This window comes from Bombyx mori, chromosome 23 (assembly GCF_030269925.1).
Source record: "Bombyx mori chromosome 23, ASM3026992v2".
Classification (NCBI taxonomy): Eukaryota; Metazoa; Arthropoda; class Insecta; order Lepidoptera; family Bombycidae; genus Bombyx; species Bombyx mori.
The window spans coordinates 11,040,815-11,067,348 of record NC_085129.1 but is presented as its reverse complement, the minus strand read 5'-3'; the positions used below and the strand labels follow the sequence as shown (position 1 = coordinate 11,067,348).

At 33.7% G+C, this 26,534-nt stretch overlaps 2 protein-coding genes and 1 long non-coding RNA gene across 9 annotated transcripts; 2 read left to right on the top strand and 1 right to left on the bottom strand.

Moving 5' to 3' along the window:
- Nucleotides 1–549: 549 nt before the first annotated feature.
- LOC101737270 (uncharacterized) lies at nucleotides 550–20,460 on the top strand. 7 transcript variants are annotated; one of them, XM_062675248.1, is made up of 8 exons: nucleotides 550–709; nucleotides 8,261–8,333; nucleotides 9,298–9,495; nucleotides 9,641–9,754; nucleotides 13,087–13,229; nucleotides 14,238–14,348; nucleotides 15,397–15,553; nucleotides 18,702–20,460. In XM_062675248.1, exons 1-8 carry the CDS (start codon nucleotides 678–680, stop codon nucleotides 20,040–20,042), a joined length of 2,169 nt encoding a protein of 722 aa, XP_062531232.1. In that variant the 5' UTR covers nucleotides 550–677; the 3' UTR covers nucleotides 20,043–20,460. The 7 variants fall into 7 exon arrangements, with proteins under 7 accessions (XP_062531232.1, XP_062531233.1, XP_062531230.1 ...); XM_062675245.1 differs by lacking the exon at nucleotides 550–709 and adding an exon at nucleotides 2,309–2,906 and having other exon boundaries at nucleotides 7,856–8,333; XM_062675244.1 differs by lacking the exon at nucleotides 550–709 and adding an exon at nucleotides 2,309–2,995 and having other exon boundaries at nucleotides 7,863–8,333.
- A 1,301-nt stretch (nucleotides 20,461–21,761) lies between these two features.
- On the bottom strand, nucleotides 21,762–24,933 carry LOC101737127 (testis-expressed protein 10). Its single transcript, XM_004932622.5, has 2 exons — nucleotides 24,574–24,933; nucleotides 21,762–23,374 (listed from the first exon to the last, which is right to left on the bottom strand). The coding sequence occupies exons 1-2, from the start codon at nucleotides 24,931–24,933 to the stop codon at nucleotides 21,806–21,808; spliced, it is 1,929 nt and encodes a 642-aa protein (XP_004932679.2). The 3' UTR covers nucleotides 21,762–21,805.
- LOC134201096 (uncharacterized) lies at nucleotides 24,733–26,534 on the top strand. The gene is made up of 2 exons (XR_009976275.1): nucleotides 24,733–25,401; nucleotides 26,136–26,534. It is a non-coding gene; the product is annotated as an uncharacterized LOC134201096 (long non-coding RNA).

Here is a 26,534-nt window from a genome sequence, read left to right as displayed (position 1 = left end):
AAATAGATTTTGAGGTGGCACTACAAAATATTTAGTTCTGGTACTTTTAACATCATTCAATCTGCAATGTAAGCTTTTTATTAATTGTTTTTTTCTTATTTTTCAGTATTTGAAATTCATGTAAAATGTCCAAATTATTAATCTATGTTCTTTGTTCTATTCAAAGATTAGAACAAAAAGCTATTCAACGATAGATGGAGCGAGGTGAATGATCTTTAGCAGTAAGTTAGGTATTCATATTAATTGTATTGAAATGTTAAAAAACATAATAAGTCACGCTCACACACAATATCACACTACACAAAAGCGTTTCAAACCCTCAAGGAAATCCTAAAGTTTATTTCTATTTCCCTTTTTTTAAATCATCAACAGATGGCACTCTTGTCGCGACGTAAATTAATTTATCCAATTTTATTTTAAGTTAATTATTAGCTGATTACTTTTCGTAAATGGCTGATCCATTGTTGATAATCTCACAATTTACAGACTTATTAGCACAAAAATAATTATCCCAACACCAACATTGATTTTTGGTCACGTGACCAAAACAGTTGTCAAAGTTATGTCAAGTCAACTGAAAATCAACATGGCAGACTAGACGTTTATCAAGCGCTTGTGTTTTGCTATGATTATTATTGTGGTTTATTAAGATTATTTTTCTTATGTAACAAATTAATATGATATCGTCTATAATCTCCCGACTGGTCATGTAAGTCTCGAAAATTTATAAAAAAATATTTGAAAAATTTTGAATATTTTTCTTTGTTAGCAGATAATTTAAAATTATATGTATGTACCTACTTAGATTAAAATCATTTAATGGTGATAGCAACAGGTTGTGGATCCCATAGTAACTTTATCTTGTCATTACTTATTTTCCTCATTTCATATCGATAGTAACAGTTCTAAAAATGATCCTGAAGTTTTTCTATTTAAAAAAAATGTCGATCTTCAGAAATTATCAATGAATCGAAGTATAACATTGCTTTTTAAGCCTTTACTTCTGTATAAAGCTTTCAAATTGAAATACTAAAACAATATCAAAATGATAAATTATTTTCCTTATTTTTAAAGTGCATGTGAACATGAACAACAATTGTAATTCAATATTACATGAACTTATGTAAATCCAGACTTCACGTTCAAATAAGGATAACAAGTCACACGCATAATATACTAGTTTTTAGGCAGCGGCTTGGCTTTGCCCCTGGCATTGCTGAAGTCCATGGGTGACGGTAACCACTCACCATCAGGTGGGCCGTATGCTCGTCTGCCTACAAAGGCAATAAAACAAAATTATAAGTAATATTTTTATGGTTTTATAGTGACATGATTAAGATGCAAAGTTTAATATCCCATTTCATCCCCTTTTATCTTTATTTTACCTTTCAATTATGTCTGGTGTATGGTTCCTATTTCACTTTTTAATGAATTTTCAATTAGTTTCAAGTTGTACTGTATACGCGGCGACTGTAAAGTAAAAGAAGTTTGAATTAATAGTATTTTAATAAGAAGCCTCACTATAATATTTCTAAAGACAAATTTAGTACTGTTCCTATGCCTGCTGTATCAGCATCATTAGCCTATATATACATTCATTGCTCCCAAAATTCTTTCCTGTTGAAAGAATCTGCCAGCATGCCTAAAAATATTCTTTAATAAAAATTACCTAAATACTCATTAATGAATTTGGATTAAATTTTGAATTTAATTACAGTTACAATTCAGTTTCAGAATCTGAAAATTCTGAGTAAATTTTATTTGTTTTTACAAAATTTAAAAAATACTGGTTTACCATAAACCTATGTTCTCCTTTTAAAAATAACACAACAGTGTATTATTATTAATAAACATGTAGTTTTCTAAAATGTCCAGAAATGTTGCATTTGAAACCAATATTAGTAGATATTAGTAAATTGATATTCAACAATTAAATAAAAAAGGAAATATTATGGTTTATTTATATTTCAAGACAGCAGTATACTGGACTAAGAAGCTCTTCCTTTTAAGAGTTTATTTGTTAATTTTGAAGCCAAAGCAGTTAAGCTATTTCCTCATTGATGAAAAGACAACCTAAGTATTTCTGCTGTGAATTGTCTATTCATCCTTAAAATGCCAGTTACTATTGTTACGAAATGGGCCATAACTCTTACATATATGGTATTTTAATTATGGAGCCTGTGAACACCAGTTTAAGATCATAGTATGGCTCATGAGCTTGTACATGTTCATTTACCTATTATTTATCTAAATAAAAGCAATCAATATAGATTTTTGCATTGAAATCTTGATACTTATGCAAATTACGATACAAAATGCATAAACTGCCTTTAAATTTTCACTATACACACTGATGTATCAGTTTCAAAAGGTATCAACCTATTTACCTACTGACAAAACATCTAGATCTATTCAAACATTTATAATGTTATTGTATTGTAAAATACGGCCCTAACACCTGGCATAGTTCCAAAAACATTGATGTTAGTTAGTATTAGCTGGCTATCCAAAATTTTGGCAACACCACACTGCGTTTTGCTGTGGGTTGTAAACATATTTTCACCTTCAGACGTAATCCGAATTTCTAGGCGAATAGTCAATTTGCCCTGCATCAATTTAGAATATTTTAAAGGCAATATTGTAATACGATATCCGAGACACCACAAACAAAGGAACAGCAGTGTTGCGGAATTCGTCATCGGGGTGTCCCGGTTCACTGCCGGGTGCTATTTTCGACAAAACCCGGCCGGTCCGCCTGTGTTCAGCAGTTAAGCGTGGTCTGCGGCGTCCACGACTTGCGTCGGCGTTGCTGTTTCGTGCAAAGTGAAGTGCATTGACATCTAACAGTAGTGTGATTCATTATCGACAGTTAATCTTTGCAAACGATTTATTAGCATCTGTTCCAAGTGCGTTCATACTGTACTGTACACTTAAGGACGTACACCTTGACTCCGACACTGCGTTCGAATTGAGAACACTTGCTTTGCCTTTTTAGGTATAGCCTCGGCTGAATTACGTGTTTCTTTAACTATTTTTTTGAGCTTAATTTATTTTGTATAAAAATGTCATATCGTACTAAAATCGACATTAGGATCACGATATATTATGAAGACCATGTAGTTGTTATATACATCTAATTTTCAATACAGTAGGTATGTTAATAAATTACATGACAATTGAATGTATAATTATATGGTCATGATGAATACATCTTAAGATATCAGTTGTGTTTCTATTTACCTTGTTATTTTTTGATTAATTAAATTCATTTACTAAGCTAGGGTATTTAAGTTAAGAGCATAATTGACACAGGACGGTAATTTGGGAGCTATTATTAAACTACGTTGATTATTTCGATTATAGTTTGCATTACTACTAAATTTTCAAAAAATATTCCTTAACAAGTATAGATTTTACATTCATTACGTAATTATAACCTAAAACGAAGATAATTTTTCCCGCCAATATCTAAGCGAGACTGAAGAGATCTAAATATAATAAATAATTTGGTAGCTAAACAAGGCCATTTTGAAACATATCTTTGAAGCCAGCCCTATAAAAACATATAAAGCGCCCACTCAACTGCGCTTTTTGGGCGGAGAGTTAATGACTTCTTTAAAAGTCAGAATATAAAAACTGAAAAGCTTCGTAAGTCATTCATCACTACAGTCTTCCGTTTGTTTCACTCTGTGTTTTCTTCAGCGGAAGTTTCGAAACATACAACCGTGATCCACTTATAGGACAACTCAGATACACTTATACTCTACTAGCGACCTTCCCTCGCTTCGCTTCGGAAACTGTAATTTATTATTGATTTCTCCACTATTTAATGGATAGATATAAACCTTCCTCTTCAATCAGTCTATCTATTAAAAAAACCGCATCAAAATCCGTTGCATAGTTTTAAAGATTTAAGCATACATAGGGACAGACAGATAAAGGGACAGAGAAAGCGACTTTGTTATGTAGTGATGACGTTGGTTATATGTTCATTGTTATTACTTGAATTATATTGATTAAACGCGGATGTGGCTTGATTTCTGGTGCAGCAAAACGAAACTAATTTGAAATTGTAATTGAACAAGCCCGATCGATTCGATAGTTTTTGTTGTCTTTTGACTTACAACATGTGCAATCTCTTAAAGTAAATGCGCAAGTTGCAAACGATAATTCAATAACGTAAACAAAGTGTTTTAGACGTCATTTTATCACGTGACGAAATCATTAGATATAATTTGTTTTCTTTGTTTATCGCACTAGGTCATTTTCCACAAAGACTCATTTAAAACTGGCATTAAAAAAAACGGCATATTTCCAAAAAAATTATAATCATATAAACTTTGTACTGGAAATTACGAACACTACGAAAAATCAATCAGCTAAATTGCTCGAAGTATCTCAAGTGATGCTCCCGCTTATGAGTGGCAATTGAATCTAATTTAAATATATTTATAAATACATATTGTGTTAAAATTTGAATTTTAAGTTAAAAATCTTTTTTAATTTTGTGATTTAATAGACCTCATTATCTATCATAAATAAAAAAAATATTGTTTGTCTATAGGCTCTTAAGCCATTTAATTTTATCCAATTGGGATAATTCTTAGTACTCTTGTTATTGGCACTCCAGAGAAGGTTTCTTTTATTAAATATACGATAATTAGCGCGCGAGTAGTGTTAATAGATCGATGCTTTTCATACAATTAACGTTAGTCATTGTATGAAAAACTTAATTTACCTAGAAAATCATTTATATTATCATAGATTGGATTCACAGCAAGCCTGAATTTAAGCAGTTACCAAAGCTAAACAGCCCACTGAGTTTCTCGCCGGATCATCTCAGTGGGTCGCGTTTCCGATCCGGTGGTAGATTCTGCGAAGCACGACTCTTGCTAGGGTTCGTGTTAGCAACGTCATCAGGTTTGAGCCCCGTGAGCTCACCTACAAAAGTTAGGGTTACGCTGATATAGCCTCTCAAGGCTCTCAGCTTAGGTAGGAAAAAAAAAAAAAAAACCAAATCTAATAAACATCCCGACGTGAAGCATAGTGTAGCACTAGTTACTTAATTTAGACTGTTAGAACTAACATAGTATTGTTCTCGATATTTTACCGGATTAACTACAAAATAAGCCGTGTATTTGGCGTGACCCCATTAGAAGATAGATCAGTCGAATTAGCTCAACAATTAACGATGGGACTCTACCGACCTTCCCAAATTGTTATTTAAAGCATCATTGGAAACAATTTGTAAAGTGGGTTGTCTTTACTCAGTTGTTATATGATTTTTATTACAATGCAACCACGCTCGACTAGTCGTTACATCGACCCTGGTTTATGAAACAATTGTACGATGCGTCCGCTCCTTATTCGGTTCACCAATAACTGTACTTTATTGAAAGGATTCGCCGGTTTTACAGGACGTATGATGAAACGTGTGTTGAATATAGGTGAAAGTAAGACTGGGGCTGGCCATAATTGAGAAAGCTAAAGTGATGATCCAATAATTGTTTGGTTGTGTAACGAGGTCAACGAATAAAAAAAAAACAGTATTATTTGGAGATATAATATTGAATTTTATATTTTTTTGTGTTGGGTTTATAGGTTTTACTGTCCGAATACCACAGCCGTCTTACCTTTATAGAGATTGACTGACCGAAATATGGAATGTAGGTACGCTTTATGTACTATAAACGTGTTTCATATAAACGTGTGTAGGGTAAAAGTTTTGGAAATTAAGTGATGGTGTCTATGTGATTTTTTATAATTTAAAACAAAATATGTACTTACATTATGCTCTTGTAAAGATACGAATATGTGAGGGCTGGGCTACATGTTAATTAAAAAAAATAAGCAAAACTAATACATTATCAAACATAAACGATACTCTAAAAGATTTTTTTTAATGATTTATGTATGTTGAGTAGTTTTTGAGATAAGGTAAAATTTTCAGTTTAAATTTGGATTCAACAAGTGAACGGTCATCCAGATACGGGATACGGAACCCTGCAATTGAGTTTTTAAAATGTTATGATTCATGGTTACTTTTTCAGAGAAACTTCAATTATTATGATTTCCGTTTCAATTTAATTCGTGGTGAAGTAGTTAGAACTCACAACTGGAAGAGACAGTCAAAAATATGTATAACAAGACCAAATTGAAATACATTTTTAATACATAATAATATAATGTTTAGTTTCAATACTGCGTAAATTCTTGTACGATTACATTTAAAGTCCTTGAATATTGAACAAAGGATTTCTAACATTGCATGCTGAGCGAGCATACAGATGCATCAGTGCTGCAGAGAGGTTCTTGACCTACATGCTCATGAGGAGTTTATTTTTGTAAATAGATTATAACCGGTTAGTGTACCACCAATATCTTATACTGATTTCGAGCGAACGACCGATGTTTATGAATCAAGCTCGAAAAATATTTATATTTTCGTAGTCACTTTAGGACGTGATAAGTTCTGAGAAATTAACAATATCATTTACAACAAATTCCAAGTACAATATTCTAAAGATAACAGTATATTAGAGCGCTAACAATAACGCGTAGTATTGTTACTTTATTAAGACGTATTACATTCACAATTTGATTAAAGACAGAGTTCATTTTACGACTGGTTGATGTTATGAGAATCGGGATTTGGAGCATTGGGATCGGGTTGCTCATCCTGTTATTTTGGGATTCGGTACCAGGGAAGCTCTGAAACATACTTGGTCAGTGATCGTTTCTAATCGTGTTCTACTTTCGTCCAAATAGAGAGAGTTGTTCGAGTTACTCTATTTACTGACTATAATCTAATTAATTTTATAGTAAATGGATTATTTTTTTCTTAGAATACTAAATTCTGAAACGTTCTTGTTTAGTTAAAAATTAATCTATTGTTTCGATACAATGCAAAGACACAATGCAGCAATGCCTACACACTGACATCTGCAATTGTTTATTTTTAAAGTCGTTCATTTTGTTGCGACCGCAGTAGTGAGTCAGAAACAAAGCAGGATACAAAGATCAGGGTAGATCATCCTAGACTGGACGTTACATGATCGCCTACAGACCGCTTGACCATTTAATATTCATTATTCACTGAATTGTCGCTATTTACATTGTTTTTCTTTTCTGTACTGTTCGTTATTACCGACTCACATAAACTTTACCGAAACGCAATATCCACTTTCCGTATTGTTCGCGGTAACTCGTTATTTTCACGCACTCGTGCATTTAACCAGATTGTTAATATCTGTTAAAAAATAAACGTTGTTAGCGTTTTCTAGGCCGAATTGATCAAATATGACACGACTGTTTAGTTATTTGTAATATTATTATTTAAAAACAGATTTGCATTCCTACTTTTTAGATATCATTCATTATGAAGGATGAACAGTAAAAATATGGCTTAGAATTTAGATGAATATTATAATATTTGTCTAAAAAATATTGCACCATTATAGATAATAAATTTAAAAAAAAACAACGAAAGTTACAGCCCCAAAAACCACTAAGGACAGTTACTGTTATAAAATAGACAATTACGACCTTGACAAAGATTAGAAAATCGTTTATTGTGACGTCGTTAAATTACACGGTACAATCACTCAAAGTCAAAGGTATTTTGTAAGCAATAGGTATTGTTAATTTCTCTACTTGGGCTTTGAACGACCTGCGCCCGTAAATCAGCCGATATTTATTTACAAGGTGCATAATAGCACGCCAAAAGCCAACTATAACATGACAGTTCTTTATCGGACCAGTCCAAATCGTGCGAGATTCACGGTCGTCGCATCGTAAATAATAAATTGAACGCATTTGAGTGGACGTTAATAAATCGTATATTATATTACATCAGTCGGTAGGCTACAAATGTCGTCGGCAACGTATCCATGGAGGCTGGTCGCGTGTTCCGTAACCGTGACGACAGTCCTCGCCTGCCGGTGTTGAGCCTCGGACTATCCAGTGTCCGCTGTATTATAAACAAACTCGAATCCGAATATACGCGTGCAATTGAATGTAAAAGTTTTGAAACTCGCGATCTAGTAAGATACGAACCCTACATCGATGAAGATTCCGCAGAAGACTTTCCGTTCGACGAATCGAATGGACGAGTCTGGAAACCATTAGTTGTGAATTTGGGACCCGCTTTAAGGAAATGCATTCCTAGAGTTACACTCGGGAATTTCTGTTTACTCGCCCTAACAACAGGACTGCTTGCTCCAAGGATGATTTCATATTTGGTCGTATATCCATTTTGCAGATTAGTATTTGGAACTCTGTATCCGGCGTATGCCTCATATAAAGCTGTACGGACGAAGAATTTGAAGGAATACGTAAGTTTAATAAAAAAAATACACCTAGATAGTTAAGTATTATTTATATATACTGCGTGAAATTTTATGCACATGTATACTGTATATATGTATGTATATAATGCAGACTTATTTTATTATTGTTTTATTATATTTAATAATTGACAATAAAGCCATGATATCTACAGCACTCTTGGTTGACTAATAAAGAATTAGACATTAAGTTCGCCACCGTTGGGGCATAAAGTTTAATAAATGGTAGTACAGTGTGGTTTAATAGTGCTATTTTATACGTAAATGCCCTCGAAATTCAACACCGCCCTTGCCACGGCCTATGCTCACATTGAAACGCTTGAATTCCCGTTGTGGCCTTACCTTGTTCCTGATTTCCTACATTCAACTAAATATCCTAGTTAACACCGCTCTCCCGTTGTCCTAATCATAAATGAATTAATTGTTATTAACTTAAACAGATGACCTAAAAAGTTATTTTAAACATTGGCAATAATTTTCCTCATTTCAATTTACGCGTTGATTGGTAAAGCGCTCAATTGCTTAAATAGGTCAGTGGAAAACAATGATATTACAGTTCATGTGAAAGTATATAAATCTGGTAAAGAAACGTCAATTGAAAGAAAACTTGCCTATTTAATTTCTTTGAAATATTGAATTTTAGAGTTGTTGTACATGTTTAGAACGAAAAAATCCAGCGAAAATTCGGGTTTTGCACTATTATTACAGTTTTATTAGCGTAAGTGATTAACTTACAGGTTGCGACCCACTCGTGGTTAAGTGGTTAGGCATTGCTCTTTATATATCAAATCGCGATTGTTTATTATTTATTAGAATTATATTTAAAAAAAAATCTATATTATCTAAAGCTTTATGTTGCGTTATATGAATTGTGTATTTATAAACATCTTCACACCAAGACTTGCGTATTTAAATGTGTTTTTAATTATTCATCCCAAAACTCCACTTTCAGGTAAAATGGATGATGTACTGGATAGTTTTCGCTTTGTTCACGTGCACGGAAACATTCACTGATGTATTCCTATCATGGTTTCCGTTCTATTACGAGGTGAAGATTGTTTTAGTGCTGTGGCTTTTGTCGCCAGCAACGAAAGGATCCTCCATACTCTACAGAAAATTTGTACATCCGGCTTTGTGCAGGCGGGAACAGGTAAACAAATCACTGTTTTTATTTTAATCACTAAAATTTTAATTGTAATTTGTAATTTATAAGAGTTGTTATATTTTTAAATACAGATAACTATTAAATTTGTTGTTGGTAAACAGTGATCATATAACATTTTTTTTTCTTTCAGGAAATAGATGAGTACATAGCGAAAGCTAAAGATCAGGGCTACCATACTGTGCTTAATTTAGGCACAAAGGGCGTCAACTATGCTACAACGGTCATCATGCAGACCGCTATCAAGGTTTGTTATAAATAAACACTGACTAGAAATACAGCATGCTTAGCAGATACCTAATAAGACCTGTTGACAGTTTACAAATCCTTCGACATCATTGCCTATTATTTATCTAAATCAGTACCACATTGAATCGCCAGACTAATAAAAATGTAATAATGATTCGAATCCAACAGCTCTTATGATGTGCTAATTTAAACAAGGGCAAGAGCGGGCTTTAACCTTTAACAGTACACGAGTGAGTTAGATGAGTATTTTTTTTGTTGTTTTTCCCTCACCTCCAGCGCAATGCCTATAGACAATCACACAATGAAACGGTTAGGCATGTTTGATAAAGTCTATGTAAATAATTAAACACATTCAACGTTGTTTGTATAATCTAGTTCTAATTTTCTGCAGCGCTTGTAAAAATCTCGTTGTAAAGTAAAATCCACTTGAACACAACCATCAAGCATGTCCACCTCGTTTTGATCATCTTTGATTTGACGTCCACATCGGCTTCGATTAATTTAATGTTGTTTTATTTTATTTTATTAACACGCTTTTTTAATTTCTCCCCGTCCGTTACCTTGTTCTTTTTCCGAAAATCCTTTCCTTTGCTGCTTCACTCAGAACTTCAACCTGCCGAGTCCCGAACAGGGCGTGGATGGGAGGGCTAGGCAGGCGATCCAAGCCCGTGACGTCACAGATGGTTACCAAGAACCGTATGAAGATTTAGAATTTCAACGTTCAGAAGACAACATGCCCGGCATCGTGGAAATTGTCGAATTGGAAAATAACGATGAAGGCGGAGACTTTCAAATGGGCGTTGGAGATTTGAGCGACCCAGATTACGAACCCGACTCGGCTGCTCGAAGTCGAGGCAACATTGTACGCAAGCGGAAAACCGTTAAAGAAAAAAAATCTAGAAGCAAATCCAGAGGACGAAAAACGAGGAGTCAGACCGCACAAGAAAGAGAAATATTGGTCGACTGAATAATTATATTATTAGATCCAAACACTTCTCAACTGTGATTTTTTAAATGTTTCGAGACTACGGGTGCGATCTTTAAAGCGGATTCAGCCTTAGCCAAATTAACACTTTTTTTTTTCCACTACAACTCAACTCTTCTGATGTTAAGCGTTTACTCATATTTTTCCTATAGGTACCGCAGCTCACTTTGAGGTATGAGACCGAAGTCTCAACTGCATTGGTAGATAGGCAACAGTGAGCAGGATGGCGGTGGCCGCTTGTGCGGGCTTGCATCAACCCTATCGTCAAACAGGAAATTGTTCAACACGGAATTGAATGTCGTCTCGTGCTTACAATTTCCTTGGCCTGCGTTAATGTTATTCAATTCATATTTCCTTCACCTTACCGTTTTCGATATATACACAATAGAGTTTAATATATACTAAAATGGAAATAGTAAGAATTTTTGTTTTGTTTTAGTTAACTTGATCGAAATTAAAAATATATTTGATTCAAAGTTTTTAAAGTAACAAAACGTAAAAGTAGCGTAAAATCGTTAATATATTATTGATAAGACTGAAAGACAACTAGCGCCCGATAATAAGGTGATTTCGCCTCATAAAATTGCTTACACTTGTTGTTTTTTTTAAAATATAATTTGCAAAGTAACATTTATAATATAATCGTAAATGAAATCGTTTAATTTAACGAGTTTAATAATAGCTAAGTACACAAAAATTATAACTATCAATGTAGGCCTAAACACAGACAGAGTTAAGGCTAAGTCCGCTTCACACATCTCGCTCTGTGATAAAGTTAATACGTTTCGACACATTTAGTTTGTATTGAACGCTCTATTTGAGTTTTATTTTGAGGAATTTTGTACGATAAACTTTCGATCTCGATTTTTTTACGACTTTTGATTGATACTTTGCCAGGAAACATTAAATATTCAGTAGGAAATTCATAAAACAGGACGCTCGCGCAGGACGCACGTGGTTATTTTAATGTCAATAATGTTATTATACGAATATCAACTAGTAAGGTTATTAGAAACATATCACGGTTTATAGTTTAATATTTCAATATCGGCCACTGATGTTAAGGCCAAAATCTCCGAATCGAACCAAAGCTGAAGATGTATTTATATTTAATGAACTCATAAAATCTCTTTGAACTTTTGTATCTTTTTATTTCTCGGTGTTCACACTACACGATTCTCTCTCACGTCTATTTATCTATTTTCAACTTAAAAACGAAAAGCGTCCGTGTAAATTTTTGTAATTTGCATTAAATTCGTTGTTCCTGACCTCACACAATCATGTTGGCATTTTGTTTATGTTATTATAACTAGCATGATACCCGTTCTATTCGTTTAGTTTAGTTTTTAGCTGTAATGTTCGCATGAATACGTGCCAACTGTGTGTGTGTGTGCTTAGTTCTTAATATCGTGTGACTGATTTAATATAATTATCGTTTTATTCTAAAATAAATAGAACTTACTCTGTTTACGAGTTTTTCTTGACATAAGGTATTATAGAATTTAATAACGCACGCGCTTTGCCTTACAAAGCTTTACACAGAACTCGGAGCCCGTGTAAGTACAATCAATTTATTAATTAGCTCCGTCCAAATGTTGTCATTAAATAACACATAGTTTTTTTACATTACATAGTCATAGTAATGAAATCACCAAATAATTAAAGTGATATTAAAATAGCGTATTCGTTTAACTCTTTGGGGCACACGATTTTAAAGAAAATAAAAGCTGTAAATGGTTGTACATTTTTTTTAATGGAATTGAATATTCTTTTTGATTAACTTGCATAAATCATTAATCAAAACTAAGAAAAATAATTAATAACATTTTAAAAAATAATCGCCAAACGAGTGAAAATTAATTTTTTTTTATTAAAACTGAATGATTATGAGTAATTTCAATACTTTGAAGTTTGTTAAAGTATATATTACAATGCATAAAAAACTAAACAAAAGGTGGGGCAGTTTTTAGCTCACTTAACCTCAAAGAGTTAATTGAGAGACGCGTTGTATACATAAAAACATACTATCAAAAGGCTTAGTAGAATGATAATCCTTATCTCAATAAAGAAAATGTCAGCCAGCGAAATGTTTATATAAACCAGCATATCTTGAGACTTTGAGACCCAATGTCGAAGTCTTCCACCCTTTACAAAGACAAGCATGATTGGCTCACCGCAGAATTAGTCAAAACTGTGGTAAATTGGCTTTTTGTTTGAGAAAAGACTTAGGTTTACAGTATAATTAAGTAAAGTGGCTCGTCCCTGTTGAGAATGGATATCATTACGTTGTTTCTAAATGTAAAATTAGGGAGAGCGAAATATAATATTTTAAAATAATGTTACAGGGCGGCGGCGGGCTCGTACAGCAAATCCGTAAAAGCTATAGTCTATCGGATTTGACCGAGTGCGAGCCTCGTGAAGAGCGAGGTGAGGATGAAGCGGACGACGTGCTCACCGAACCTAGACTGATTAGACGTGGACCCAAAAGGTGATTTAATAGAATTGATTGCTGCCTACTTAAAAAAAAAACTTACCATCCTAATACTTATTTGGGATAGACTTACATTAAAAATGCGGTGAATGTTCGCCGCAATGTACACTTCGTGGCTTAGCGGTTGATCACCGAAGGTTGAGAGTTCGATTCTACCTATGGCGGAAGTCAAAAGGGCGCTGTCTTATACCTTCAGACACAGCCCACTGAGTTTCTCGCCGGATCTTCTCAGTGGGTCGCGTTTCCGATCCGATGGTGAATTCTGCGAAGCACGGCTCTTGCTAGAGTTCGTGTTAGCAACGTCGTCAGGTTTGAGCCCCGTGAGCTCACCTACTAGTTAAGGTTCCGCTGAAATAGCCTCTAAGGCTATCAGCTTAGGTAGAAGAAAAAAAATCGCCGCAATTCGAAAATTGAAACGCCCGTATTATTTCATCTAGAAAATATGTACATATCGACGGTTGAAAGGCCATCTGAAAGGCGGGAAACCAAAGAGGTTTAAGCAACATTTATCTTTATAATTAAAGGTCCGTTTTATTTGGTATTAGCATCAACAGTTCATTTTTAATTGAACTTCAATTAAGTTTACAATTAAGTTTTCTTGTTATATTTTTTCCTAATTTAATGTTTAAATGGCTCTCCTCTAAAGTTGCAAAATGCAAAATGTCGCATAAACTAAATAAGCCTTTTACCCCTCATGTATAAATGTGGTATACTTAAACTGAGTTATTTAGAATACAAATGCGAAATACGTTTCCAAAGATCTTTTCTGCCACGTACCATCCGTCTCTGGAATGAACAGCCCTCGACGGTGTTTCCCGAGCGCTATGACATGTCCTTCTTCAAACGAGGCTTGTGGAGATTACTCAATGGTAGGCAGCGGCTTGGCTCTACCCGTGGCATTGCTGACGTCCATAAGCAACGGTAACCGCCTAACATCAGGTGGGCCGTATGGTCGTTTGCAAAGGCAATAAAAAAAATTAAAGGAAGATTAATATTATCTTATAGTGGTTATCGTCGTAGTGCTTCCGAATCGAACAGCCGACAGCCGATGTATTTTCCTGAAGTCGACGTGGACGTCAGAAGCCCCCGCCCGAGAACCGACGAACCCGATTTCAGGTTAGCTAGAGTCTCGTGATTTTCCTATGTAAACCCCAAAATTTGGTCACCGTAGTCTGATTTTTTTACAATGATTCATTATTAGCAGTATATATTTTAAATCTTATTCGTAGAGTTATCGAATCTGTATGAGTCCTTGTCAAAAAGTGGTGCTCATATCGTTCTATTCACCTAAAGCGTTCGTCGAGTCTGGACTTAAAAACATTTTCAATTAAATCAATAAATGTAAATAAAAAAAGACGTGTGGCACGCGGAGACTGCCGCGGTAAAGCTATTGCATAGCATTTTATCAACTTATGCAATTATAAATCGACAATGATAATTTAATATTAAAACGACAATAAAATAAGATCCGGCGAGAAACTCAGTGGGCTAACTTTCAATGAAGCTGCTACATTGTGAGTATTCCATTTTGACCGCGCACTGACTAGAGGGCGCTACATGGGATAGAGACACGCCTTTGGATGCTAATTCTAACTCTCATTCGCCCAGAATCAACGGTTTAGCTAGTTTATTTTTAATGCCACTCCAATCACTGAATGAGTAGTAGGAGTAGTAATAAAATTCTTCGACTAAGTGATAGAAAATGGCACGCCCAACGCATTATAATGTGATATAATTTTCTATTTTACAATTCCGTTTGTCGCCGATAGATGCGCGCTTGACGCAAAAGCTATCGTTGTGTCGCGTATTGAAGGGTGGAAGGTTTTTTTCGTTACGGAATTTCACGATTCCGCTCTCAAGCCGCGCTCAAGGCCCGCGATTAAATCTATTCAATAGCTTAAAAATATTTTTATTTCCTAATGAAATTTATCGGATAAACGTACATCGGCCGTTTGTTTTTGACGTTTAATACATTGCTGGGTTTGATATACAATATCTAGTAGCAATGAAAAACAAACACCAGTAGTTTTCACAATGTAGTAACACCAATAAATAAATTTTAAAATATTTTAGTTTACTGTTAAAAAAAAATGCCAAACTAAACTTTTTTTAAACCTTTTATTAAGTTGAAAAATTCTAAATTTTATATATTGATTTATTTCAGTCACATAAAATCGTCGGAGGACATAAGTTCTGGTTACTCGAGTGCCGACAACTCGGGGTCGTTGACCCGCACGTCGTCGCTGGGCGCGTCGGCGAGAACTAAAGCCCGCCCGGTGCGGACCACGGTCACCACCATCAAACGACCCCAAGCCGCCGAGGTCTGGTAAACTTTTAATTGACCGTTTCGATTGCATTAATCTCATGGAATAGAACAGAAAACTTTTATAATAATCAAAATAAATACGATTCAATGTTTGGGCGACACAAAAATGTACCTACGGATTTCATGGAAAATATTTTAAATCGTTTTTTAATTTAAAATACATCACAACAATTGAGATCTGAATTGGATTGGATATTGAATTTAGAATATTTAGTTTTCATGAAGCAACATTACATATAATACTACTTCATTTAAAATATAATACTTTCTTCCAAAATCGGTATTATTATAATAAAAACTATTTTAAACTGTTATCTGTAACAGAAACGAACTATTGTGGATGATATTCAAAAGAATATTTTCTCATCATCGACTTTTTTTTGTCTGTTGGTTCAAAACAAACGAAGAACACGACTAATGTAATAATTTAGTTGTAACTTTTGCGATGATTAGTATTAAAAACTGGTATACCTAGATATCTCGGAAAGGTTATAAAAACCGAAACGTTATAGTATTAAAAAAATAGAAATCAACAAAATTTTAAAATTCATCAATTGCAAAAGTATTCACTATTTTTGCATACATATTCAATTGCCATTAATTTTAATTATTAAATAGTTGACAGTAGTATTTTTTAGATAAGTAGTATTTTTCTGTGTACACTTGAGCGAGTTCACGGCCCTCCTGCAGTTAAGTGGTTATCGGCCATTGACGTAACCTCGAAATTGCTTTGCCGCAGAAATTGGCAAGATGGTGCTACCTACCAGAGTGGGTTTACAATACGCGCTACTACCAGTAAATGTCATTTAACGATCTCCATACGCTGGTATAACGTTCTGAGATTGCTGCTGCCCATTGTCTGGTGTAGCCCTTAGTTTTAGTTTACGACATCCGCGGGAACGTATGGGTGAAAGGGTGGTACTATTCTGAGCCATTGCAATTCAGACTTGTTTGTTAATAATTTTTTTATTGCTTAGGGGCCATCCATAAAGTACGTCACACGTTAATGGGGAGGGAGGGTATCACCGAAGTGTGACATCGTGTGACAAGGGGCATGGGGGGTCAATACTTTTGTGACGTCACATGTTAAAATTTAAAATACTAAAACGCAAAGTTTGTATGTGAATTAAAAATTTTAAAAATTTACAAACTTGATCTATATTGTTTTTTCGGTTTTATGAAATGTTGGACTTTATGTTGATTTTATTAGATTATTATTTAATAAAAATAAGTAAAAAATGAAAATAGCTGTTTTCTCTCGATTATTTTTAAATACATACATAAATTAAAAAAATGTGTGACGTCACATCAGGAGGGGGGGGTTATAAAAATGTGACAACCTGTGACAAGGAGGGGGGGAGGGGTTCAAAAGTCCTAAAATTAGTGTGACGTACTTTATGGATGGCCCCTTAGATGGGTGGACTAGCTCACAGCCCACCTGATGTTAAGTGGTTACTGGAACCCATTCACCGTAGTTCAACACCCATAGACATCTACAACGTAAATGCGCCACCCACCTTGAGATATAAGTTCTAAGATCTCAAGTATAGTTACAACGGCTGCCCCACCCTTCAAACCGAAACGCATTACTGCTTCACGGCAGAAATAGGCGGGGTGGTGGCAACTACCCGTGCGGACTCACAAGAGGTCCTGCCACCAGTTATTACGCAAATTATAATTTTGCGGGTTTGCGGGTAATGATCAAAGGAAGAGGTAGAGCTAAGAAGCAATGAAGGGATTGCGTGAAAGACGATATTTGTAAGAGGGGAGTGAGCAAAGAAATGGTATATGATAGAGGAGTATGGAAGGAGAAAGCATTTTGCGTCGACCCACAGTGACTGAGAGAAGGGCAGGAGAATGATGATGAAAATGAACAAATACTTGAAGTACACGCTACATATTTCGGTTTTGATGTAACCTTTCCGAGACACATTGTGTATTTCATTTGTTTACTACAATTTATCAAACCAGTTCAGTGAAATAGAAACTTTGATTGATGCAGTGAAGCACTGGTTATATAGTCATTGTAAGTCCATTCAAAGGTGAGATATATTTCAATAGAGTAAATTTCTAGAAGTGTTTTTTTTTTAAATCACTTAGTATGGAAATATTATAGACTGATGTGTTTGTTGGGTGTAAACACAATTTAAATTTTGTGTGAGTTGTTTTTAAAATAGAATACGGAACTTAAAACAAGATAAAAAAAATGTTATGAAACAATAGTTTAATGTTATTTGATATTATTATTTATTTATATTTGATATTATAATTATCTTGTCTCTAATATAGTATCGCGGTTTATGTACTTGTAATTTTCTTTAACACTTTTTAGTCTATCTTTGATAAAGTTAAAAAACGCTTTATTAGTTACGACGAGAATACTTGAGAGTTTGCTAAATGCTTGTAATTTGTGAGAATTATTAAATTATTTCAATATTTAGCATTAAAGCGTAGCATATAAGCATTATAGTTATTGCTATAACGTATGCGATGTATTTGCGAGTGGAGCCGACGGCCACGGCACTCTTATTAAAGGGTTGGTGTTGACGGCGTGTGAATCCTTAAGAGACACAGGCATATAGTATTAATAAATATAGTATTGATTATGAAATGTAACGAATTAGGCACGGTTACATATAGATTAAACGGCATATCTTTATAGAAGTGAAAATTTGATTCGAATAATACAGTATGTCTGTCAGGGTAGGAAGGTGCTGAGTAAAGAGAGAAGAATGAGTTTGTCGTATCGCTAAGCATAGCTTTAGAAATGAAATAACGCAGAACGCTCATTTCCTAATGAAATTTATCGGATCATCATCAGTCGTTTGGTTTTGACGTTTAATACATTGCTGGGTTTGATATACAATATCTAGTAGCAATGAAAAACAAACACCGGTACTTTTCACTAAAATAACAATGGAGTAAAAGTTGTAAACGTGCTGCAACAATTAAGTTATTAAAAAATTATGTAGAGTCAAAGTGTTTCCACAAATCTAATAACTAAGCTTTATAAAAAAAAAAGATAAAATAATAACATGTACTAAATGTATTCCTATCATTAAGTCTGTTAAGCATTTATTAGCATTAATTAATCATTTGTTTAGTTTTATTTTGATGTAGACTTAAGTACTTTTTATTTAAAGGGAAGTGAAGTAATCATCGAGGAGCTACACGACGACGATGCTTTTGAATTTGCGAATATACCCCCCCTTGTACAATACTCAACTCCCTTATTCTTGTCCCACACTGACCCCCCGTTCTTATACAAGTATGTAGACAACCAAGTTAAAATATTACAAGTGCTAGGTAATTACCCGTTACAATCGAGTTCTAACAATGAATCCAACAATGCAGATACCTGGGACCAAAAAGAAGTTAATTTTAAAGAAACTACGTTAAGCAAAGATTCCGAAAAAGTAATTGATAATGTAGATGAAAATATTGTGGTATATGAAAGAAAACAAAATAATAATTTGGACATTCCGTTTCACTCTGAAGCAAAAGAAAATAAGCCAATTAACCAGCACGAAACACATTCATTTGTTGATAAGAACAATGAAACTTTAGTTTATAACGTAAATAGTGACGCCAATATTGATATTGAAGGACACGAAAATAAATATACTAGTGCTATAGATACTGATACCAGTGCTATAGATACTGATACTAGAACTATAGATACTGAAACTAGAACTGTAGATACTGACAACATTAATGTCCAAACTGAAGCAACAGTGGATATATGCAGTATCGATTCAGCTGACGATGAAGCCTCTTTCGGCACCCCTGATAATTCACCGAAAAGCAAAAGAAAGTCACCTAAAGGCAAATATGGCAAAGGCAAAGCGCCGCCGCCTCCGGTTCCTGCAGCGGAAAAACAATTAATACAACACGACATCCACCAAACTGCAGAAGATTTTTCAAATAACATGACAGAACTTCAAAAATCTTCAATAGATATAGCTAATAATACACGAGATGAGAAAACTATCATAGAAAACGATAGTGAAACACTCGGAGATAGTAAACCTGCAAAAAGAGTGCGTGACAAATCTAAATCCCCAGCTAGAATGCTGATTAATAGTTCTAGTATAAGCAGACTGTTACAATTGCCAGGTAAACTAGCTTTTTGGAGTAAAACTGATGATCAACACAGATCAGAAGGTGGTGGGAAGGAAGGTGACGATAATGATTCTTCAACATCTACGTGCAATAGTAGGAGATCTTCTACGGCCGACAAAATTATTGACGAATTTCAAAGCTGCCACGATCTGAGTAATCCTTGTGGTGTCACAAAAGTACCAGAAATTGAAATAACATGTGATCCTAAAGACTGCGTCGAAGCGTATAACAATGAAAATATAACAAAAACCAGTGATGCGTTACAGAAAATCATTGATGCAAAATTGGAGAATTATCCGGAATATAAGTTTTTATCATTGCACGAAGAAATACAGACAACATCGAAAAGCACAGATGTTTAAAAACCGTAAATAATGTATTATTTTTTTTGTTTGGCTTAGAATGCATGTGAATATTCTTAACTATTTTGTAAATTAGACTAATAAACATGAATAATTCTAATTTTTTAAGTGTTGGTTTTAAATTATTGTTTTGCATAAACTATTGTGTTCTTTTTGTTGTCCGTTTGTGTTGTATGTTTGATATAGACTTTAATAACCGAATAAAGATTAAACAAATACATAATCACTTGTATATTGCCGTCAGAATAGTTGTTCATCCTTGGCAGGTATTTTGTGTTTTTGCTGAGAGTTTCTTTTTTTGTTATAAAAAAATTGGGTGCTTATGCTTCTTTGAGCTAATTCTCAATGTACTCCTTTTATTTCCAGGCAATGCTGACGGCCTCTGCTACAATACCCCGCGCAAAAAAATCCAATAAAAGGAAAACCCAATAAGGCAGATTCGAAAATAGATCTTAGTATAATGTATTATCTCATACAATTACTGAAAGACAATTCATGTTTTGAGATGATTCCTTTAGAATCAGGAATATCTTTTATAATTATATATAAACATTTTATTGCTTGTTGGTTTAGTATTGAGATAAGGCTTCGCTCTGTTTGAAAGAGGTCTGCTCAAGCTTAAATTTAGCTTACTTTCTGCTGGAGCATAAGGCTTTGAATGTTCGCTCTTTCTGTGGAAATTTGGTTCATATGAAAAAAGCACGTTTACGTTTTATGCAATGACCATTCTTTAGTTTTTTAAATTTCAATATATATTTTTTTAAATTAGGTACATATACATCCATCCATTATTTTTACTCTAAACTTTGATAAGCAGCATAATTTATTATTCACAATTAAATTAACAAAATGATAATAAACTTATTGATGCAACAATTCAACAATGATACAATTTCGCATGAAATGCACTTTCATAATTATTTTTATGAGGAAAATTGTTCTCAAAAATACTCATTTATTAGTCTTCTTATGTAGCTAAGTGTACCTATTGCATAATAGGAAATAATGGTTTTAGCTCCAATCTACAACGCGCAAAAACGTTATTTGATACAATAACGAAATATTAAGTTTTTCTCGAATTTCGTCGACTTGTACTAAACTTCTCAATTGGTGTATATTATATTTTAGCCAAATTTTGCCAAACATTTAGATTTACTCAAGAGTGTAGCTAATTTATTTTGTTTAACTACGTATTTATTAAATGGAAATACTAGTCTTAATAAACAATGTAAGGAAACTGCTTCATTGAGGCTGACATCAACATCATATTTCGTTGTGAGATGCACCCTGTGTTTCACCGCTTCAGATGTACGAATAACGGTACAAATGTGAGAAGCATATTTAAAATTGGTCGATATTTCTACCATTTTAACTCTGCAGGTTTAATGGGTGAAATTTATTGTTTGAAAAACGTATGTGATGTTTATTTATGATTTTAAATTTTATGTTAACAATTTCATTGGGAGTGTGTGTTATATGATATATTATTGTAAAATTTAGCAGTATTATAAATAATATAAGAAACTTAAATATTATAAAGGTTAAACGTTGCTTGTTTGTTCGCTCTTGTGAATAAGCAACTTATACTTTATTTGTACTCTGAAAATGTTGTCCTGCTTGTTTTGTTACCTGTTCTGTAATGTTTGTACCCTTAACACTATTTGATAGTCGATTGGGTTGGTTTTGTATAAAATAGTGTCTGAGTTTATTAAAAATACATTATAATAGTAATTATATTTCTTTTAATACATTACAGATTTGGATTAGGTGCTTCCAGTTCTACTTTTTAACGTATCAATAATATATTTACAATGATCATCACTATATTTGCTGTCCAATAATTGTTTTTCTAAAACATTTAAGGATTCATTATCCCAAGGTCGTATCCAAAAAAATAATGAAAATAATTTATAATACATGTTTGGATTATTAGCAGCTTCTGAACTAACAATATTTGGCAGATTTTCTATAATCATTGACAACTTAGGTTTGATGACTATATTAAATTTGTCATTGCTCTGTACAGCAAATTTATGAATAATATCTATGGTTTGTTCTGTAACTGAACTACCCAATAAAATGTCTGGTAGATTCTTGAGCCACATTTCATATGCATCAATGGCATGAAAATGACTTAGTTTATCATTAAGAGCAACTTTGCATAGGACCCCGAATATTTTTTGTTTCCACGATCCGGACATATTTTTATTGAAGTAGGCACATATAATTTTCCGGAATAAGCCATCCATTACACTACATGTTTTACTCCAGTTACTCACTTCAGTTGAAAATATGGTGTGCATGATTTCAATGATGGCATCGTTTACTTCATCTTTAGTATTATGGTTGAAAGTTTTTTCTATATAATGCAAGATAGCAACAATGTCTTTGTTTTGTAACTTCAAATTTATCTTTGGATTTAATAATATGAACAAGTGGCATATTTTCAAATTTTCTAAAACCAATTTTGAGTCCGTAATCACATTCTCAAGGGAAGTATCACTATTTTGTTTGGTTCTAACATTTGTCACATAAGGAAAAGCATTCACAAAGTGTAATGTATATAAGTTTTTATATTTCTGGCAAAAAGATGATTCTATATCTGAACTCGGATTCTTCTTGTTGAGATGTTCTATTAGGTCCCATAACAAAAATATAATCTCAAGAGAATGTTTTAATAATGATGCAGCATCTTCACTTACAACAGTCTCAATGTTTTTTTCCTTGTTCATATTTGGGCACACTTCAAGCCATATTTCAAATAATAGTGGCATCAAGTTGTCTATATAGCCTTTCAATTGTTCCACTTCATCAACAGATACAATCTCTTGAGAATTTTTGGATGATAGCATTTTCAAATAGCATACTGATGTGTAAGTTGGCTTAAATAATGGATAATACTTTAGCTTAGTTTGGTCAAAAACTTCTGTACACTCTGTTATAGGTTTCTCAAATTCAAGAACTTTGTTGTGTATGACAAATTTCTGTAAATAATCTTGAAGTCTATGAAGAACTTTAGATCTCCAACGAACACTTGTAATTTGGCTTTCCATATTAACTGTAAGTGTTCGTCCAGGTTTTGAGTCAATGTGTAATTTTGATATCATGTCTAAAAAATTTGGAATAATTCTATAAAAATCTTTTGCCATTTTCATTGGGGCACATAGAAGGAGAATATCTAAGAATAGTAGAGAATCTTCTTGAATTCTACTGTTAATATGAGTCATAGCACTCCTTAGAAACGTAGACATAACATCAAAAAATGGATCTATCTTCTCAACACTCAAATTCGAAAGTATCAAGTGTAAAACTTTCAGTGATTCATGGCGCACCTAAAAATAAACACGAATGTTAATAAAAGTTCTACAAACCTTAATCAATATTTGGATAAATGAAAAATTTGTGCCTCAATTAAAAACATTCAATGTGGCTTAAAAATTTCTTAATTGATTTGTACTTAAAAGATTTTTATTTATTTTTTAAATGTTTTCTTTTATCACTCTGCACTTATCCACATTTACTACTTATTTATTTATTGACTATGAGCTTCTTATAAACCAAGAGTTAAAACAAAACCTCTGTAAGGCATTAGTGGTAGCTTAACTATTTGTTTATGTAGTATACTGCCTCGGTCGAAGACTGAACAAATGGAAATTTATTGTTGAGACTTGAAAATCTGCAAGATATATAGGTTTAAACTGTGAGACTTGCCCTCCAAAGCTTCCATACATCAGTGGGCAAGTACACAAGGTAATTACCATCACAAAAACTGGATGAAGACCTGAGTCTCTGTGATCAGATGTCGCTAGAAAGTTAGTCTCGCAGAAAGTTACCCTACAATAATATTTATTTGTAAATTAACATCCCTACATTGTATCTTTTTTATATAGGTAGGGAGAACTTGCAATCACTACAGGTCACAGATTGTTTTGTCTAAGCAACTATAATAGTTCATGGCCGAAGCCAGTATGTGGCCACTGTTGTGTACTTAAATCGCACAAGAACAGCTGTCCTATCAGCCCACAGACAGACCCTACATACATGACTATAGTTAACAGATTTTTATAGTAGGTTCTGTTGCTGGTGATTGAACCAACTAGTTCATATCTGTATTTTATTATTTGCACAAAGGGGCACAATGTGATCAAAATCAATGATTCTTGTGTCTGAGCCTTCACAAGTCAAAGAATAATTTATGGCTTAGATGATGGGTTAATAAGCCGTTACATCCAGGTCACCATGGACAGCATTTCACAATGACAGAATACTTTGGAATGCAAGCAAGGCAATGCAGATTCTTAACGATGAGTTTCATCTCAAGAGTTCATGTTTTAACATGACTATATCTAAAAAAAAATATGCCCAAATGGTCAGCATTTCTGCTCTACACCATGAGTCAGGCTGTGATGTCACAAGTTAAGCATCAGTCTGTGATGTGAGTGAGGCATTGACAAATAACCCAGAACTATCATCTACAAAATAAAAATAATATTGGTGGGTTCATTGATTTATAATCAGTTAGAATACTTACGATTTTTTCAACATTCAAAATCATTGGACTAACTCCATGAATAATTAGTCCTAAATCTTTTTCTAAAATTTCCGGATGAGCTGAAATTAGTTCCGTGAGTCCATCGAGAGCGTCTTTCCGGGTATTTGTGTTAAAATGATTTAGACGTGTTATGAGTTCTTTAACATTCAGCTTTCGTATAGACAACGCCTCTTTCTCAGTACGTTTTCTAAGCTGCTCTTTAATGACAATTTTCTTCACTTTAAAATTTGTTTTAGTAACATTTGTTCCTTTAGGAAGATCCTTTTTGGCTTTCAGTTTAGTCTTTGCCTTTTCAGACTTAAGAAATTTTTGGTAACGAGTTGCACCCGTTTGTGGCATGGTTTTCTTAATTAAAAGGTTAATATAATAAAAATAACAAACAAGTTAACCGTAAGTGGTATTGATTAGGCAGCAGTTTAAACTTCACTGATCCCACTCAGCTAGTCTTACTCAAAGTTGCACACCGTTCAATGGTTTTATCGAAATATAATATTGAAACTTAACAAAAATTAAGTAAACAATAACGTTGAACACGACGGATCGTAAACAACATAACCTAAAAGATTTTTTTTATCGGCCATTGCAAAATTGCAAGGCATTAGGAACATACTTCATAACAATTTTTCTAAAACCCAGAAAATGAAGTGAAATATCTGAGTAACAACCAATAGATTTTGTATGAGATTAAATCAAATGAAATAAACTCATAGTTAAATGGTGAGAATTTCATGAGTTCAATAGACTTAGAAAACATGCAGATTTTGATTCAAGTTCCTAAACTTGTCCACAGTCACGGATACTAAAGCGGTAGGTAATAACTTAATAAGTCACTATTATTACATTTTTGAGTTTAAAGAAATTATAATTAACAAAATAAAACAAGTAAACTTTACTCCTGGCGTTCTCAAATGTCGCCCATAAATTAATTTTTTGATATTAATATTGCTTTCTCAAATGTCGCCCTTATATTCATTATTGCTTAGATGAGTGGACGAGCTCACAGCCCACCTGGTGTTAAGTGGTTACTGGAGCCCATAGACATCTACAACGTAAATGCGCCACCCACCTTGAGATATAAGTTCTAAGGTCTCAATTATAATTACAACGGCTGCTCCACCCTTCAAACCGAAACGCATTACTGCTTCACGGCAGAAATAAGCAGGGTGGTGGTACCTACCCGTGCGGATGCCCAAGAGGTCCTGCCACCAGTAATTACGCAAATTATAATTTTGCGGGTTTCTTTTTTATTACACTATGTTATTCCTTCACCGTGGAAATCAATCGTGAACATTTGTTGAGTACGTATTTCATTAGAAAAATTGGTACCCGCCTGCGGGATTCGAACACCGGTGCATCGCTCAACACGAATGCACTGGACGTCTTATCCGTTAGGCCACGACGACTTCAATTTATCTGAAATTAATTTAGGGATCAAATAAAATATATGAAACCAGTTTTCATAATTTATGTTATTACAATTAATTTATGTTGATTTGCCTTTTGAAGATCTTGAAACATAATTACAGTCATTCGATTTTCAGATTTGAATTCCGTACTAGAGATCAAGGCATGGACTTCCTTGGAATTGATTTTTTTACTTTTATCTAATATATAAAATTCTCGTGTCACGGTGTGCGTGATTGAACTCCTCCGAAACGGCTCGACCGATTTTCGTGATCTTAGCGTGCATATCGGCCAGGGTGGAGAATCGGACAACATCTATTTTTCATCCCCCTAAATGTTAAGGGTGGTCCACCCTTAAATTTAATTTTTTATTTTTTAGCCAAAATGCTTTGTTTTTATTTTTTTATGATACAGCATACAAAAATACATATAACCCTAAATTTTCACCCTTCTACGATCAACCCCTATTTTTTATTTGTTAATTATAAACTTTAATTTTTTTGGCAATTTTTTTATTATTAAAAAATTTCATATTA

Bases quoted from the DNA above. Each gene is read 5' to 3' on its own strand.
- LOC101737270 (XM_062675245.1), top strand. From the start codon at position 7,890: ATGGAGGCTGGTCGCGTGTTCCGTAACCGTGACGACAGTCCTCGCCTG. The intron at 13,230-14,237 runs GTGATTTAATAG...ATTATCTTATAG, and splicing joins ATTAGACGTGGACCCAAAAG to TGGTTATCGTCGTAGTGCTT. The intron at 14,349-15,396 runs GTTAGCTAGAGT...GATTTATTTCAG, and splicing joins ACCGACGAACCCGATTTCAG to TCACATAAAATCGTCGGAGG.
- LOC101737127 (XM_004932622.5), bottom strand. From the start codon at position 24,933: ATGCCACAAACGGGTGCAACTCGTTACCAAAAATTTCTTAAGTCTGAA. The intron at 23,375-24,573 runs GTAAGTATTCTA...GTTTATTTTTAG, and splicing joins TTTTGAATGTTGAAAAAATC to GTGCGCCATGAATCACTGAA.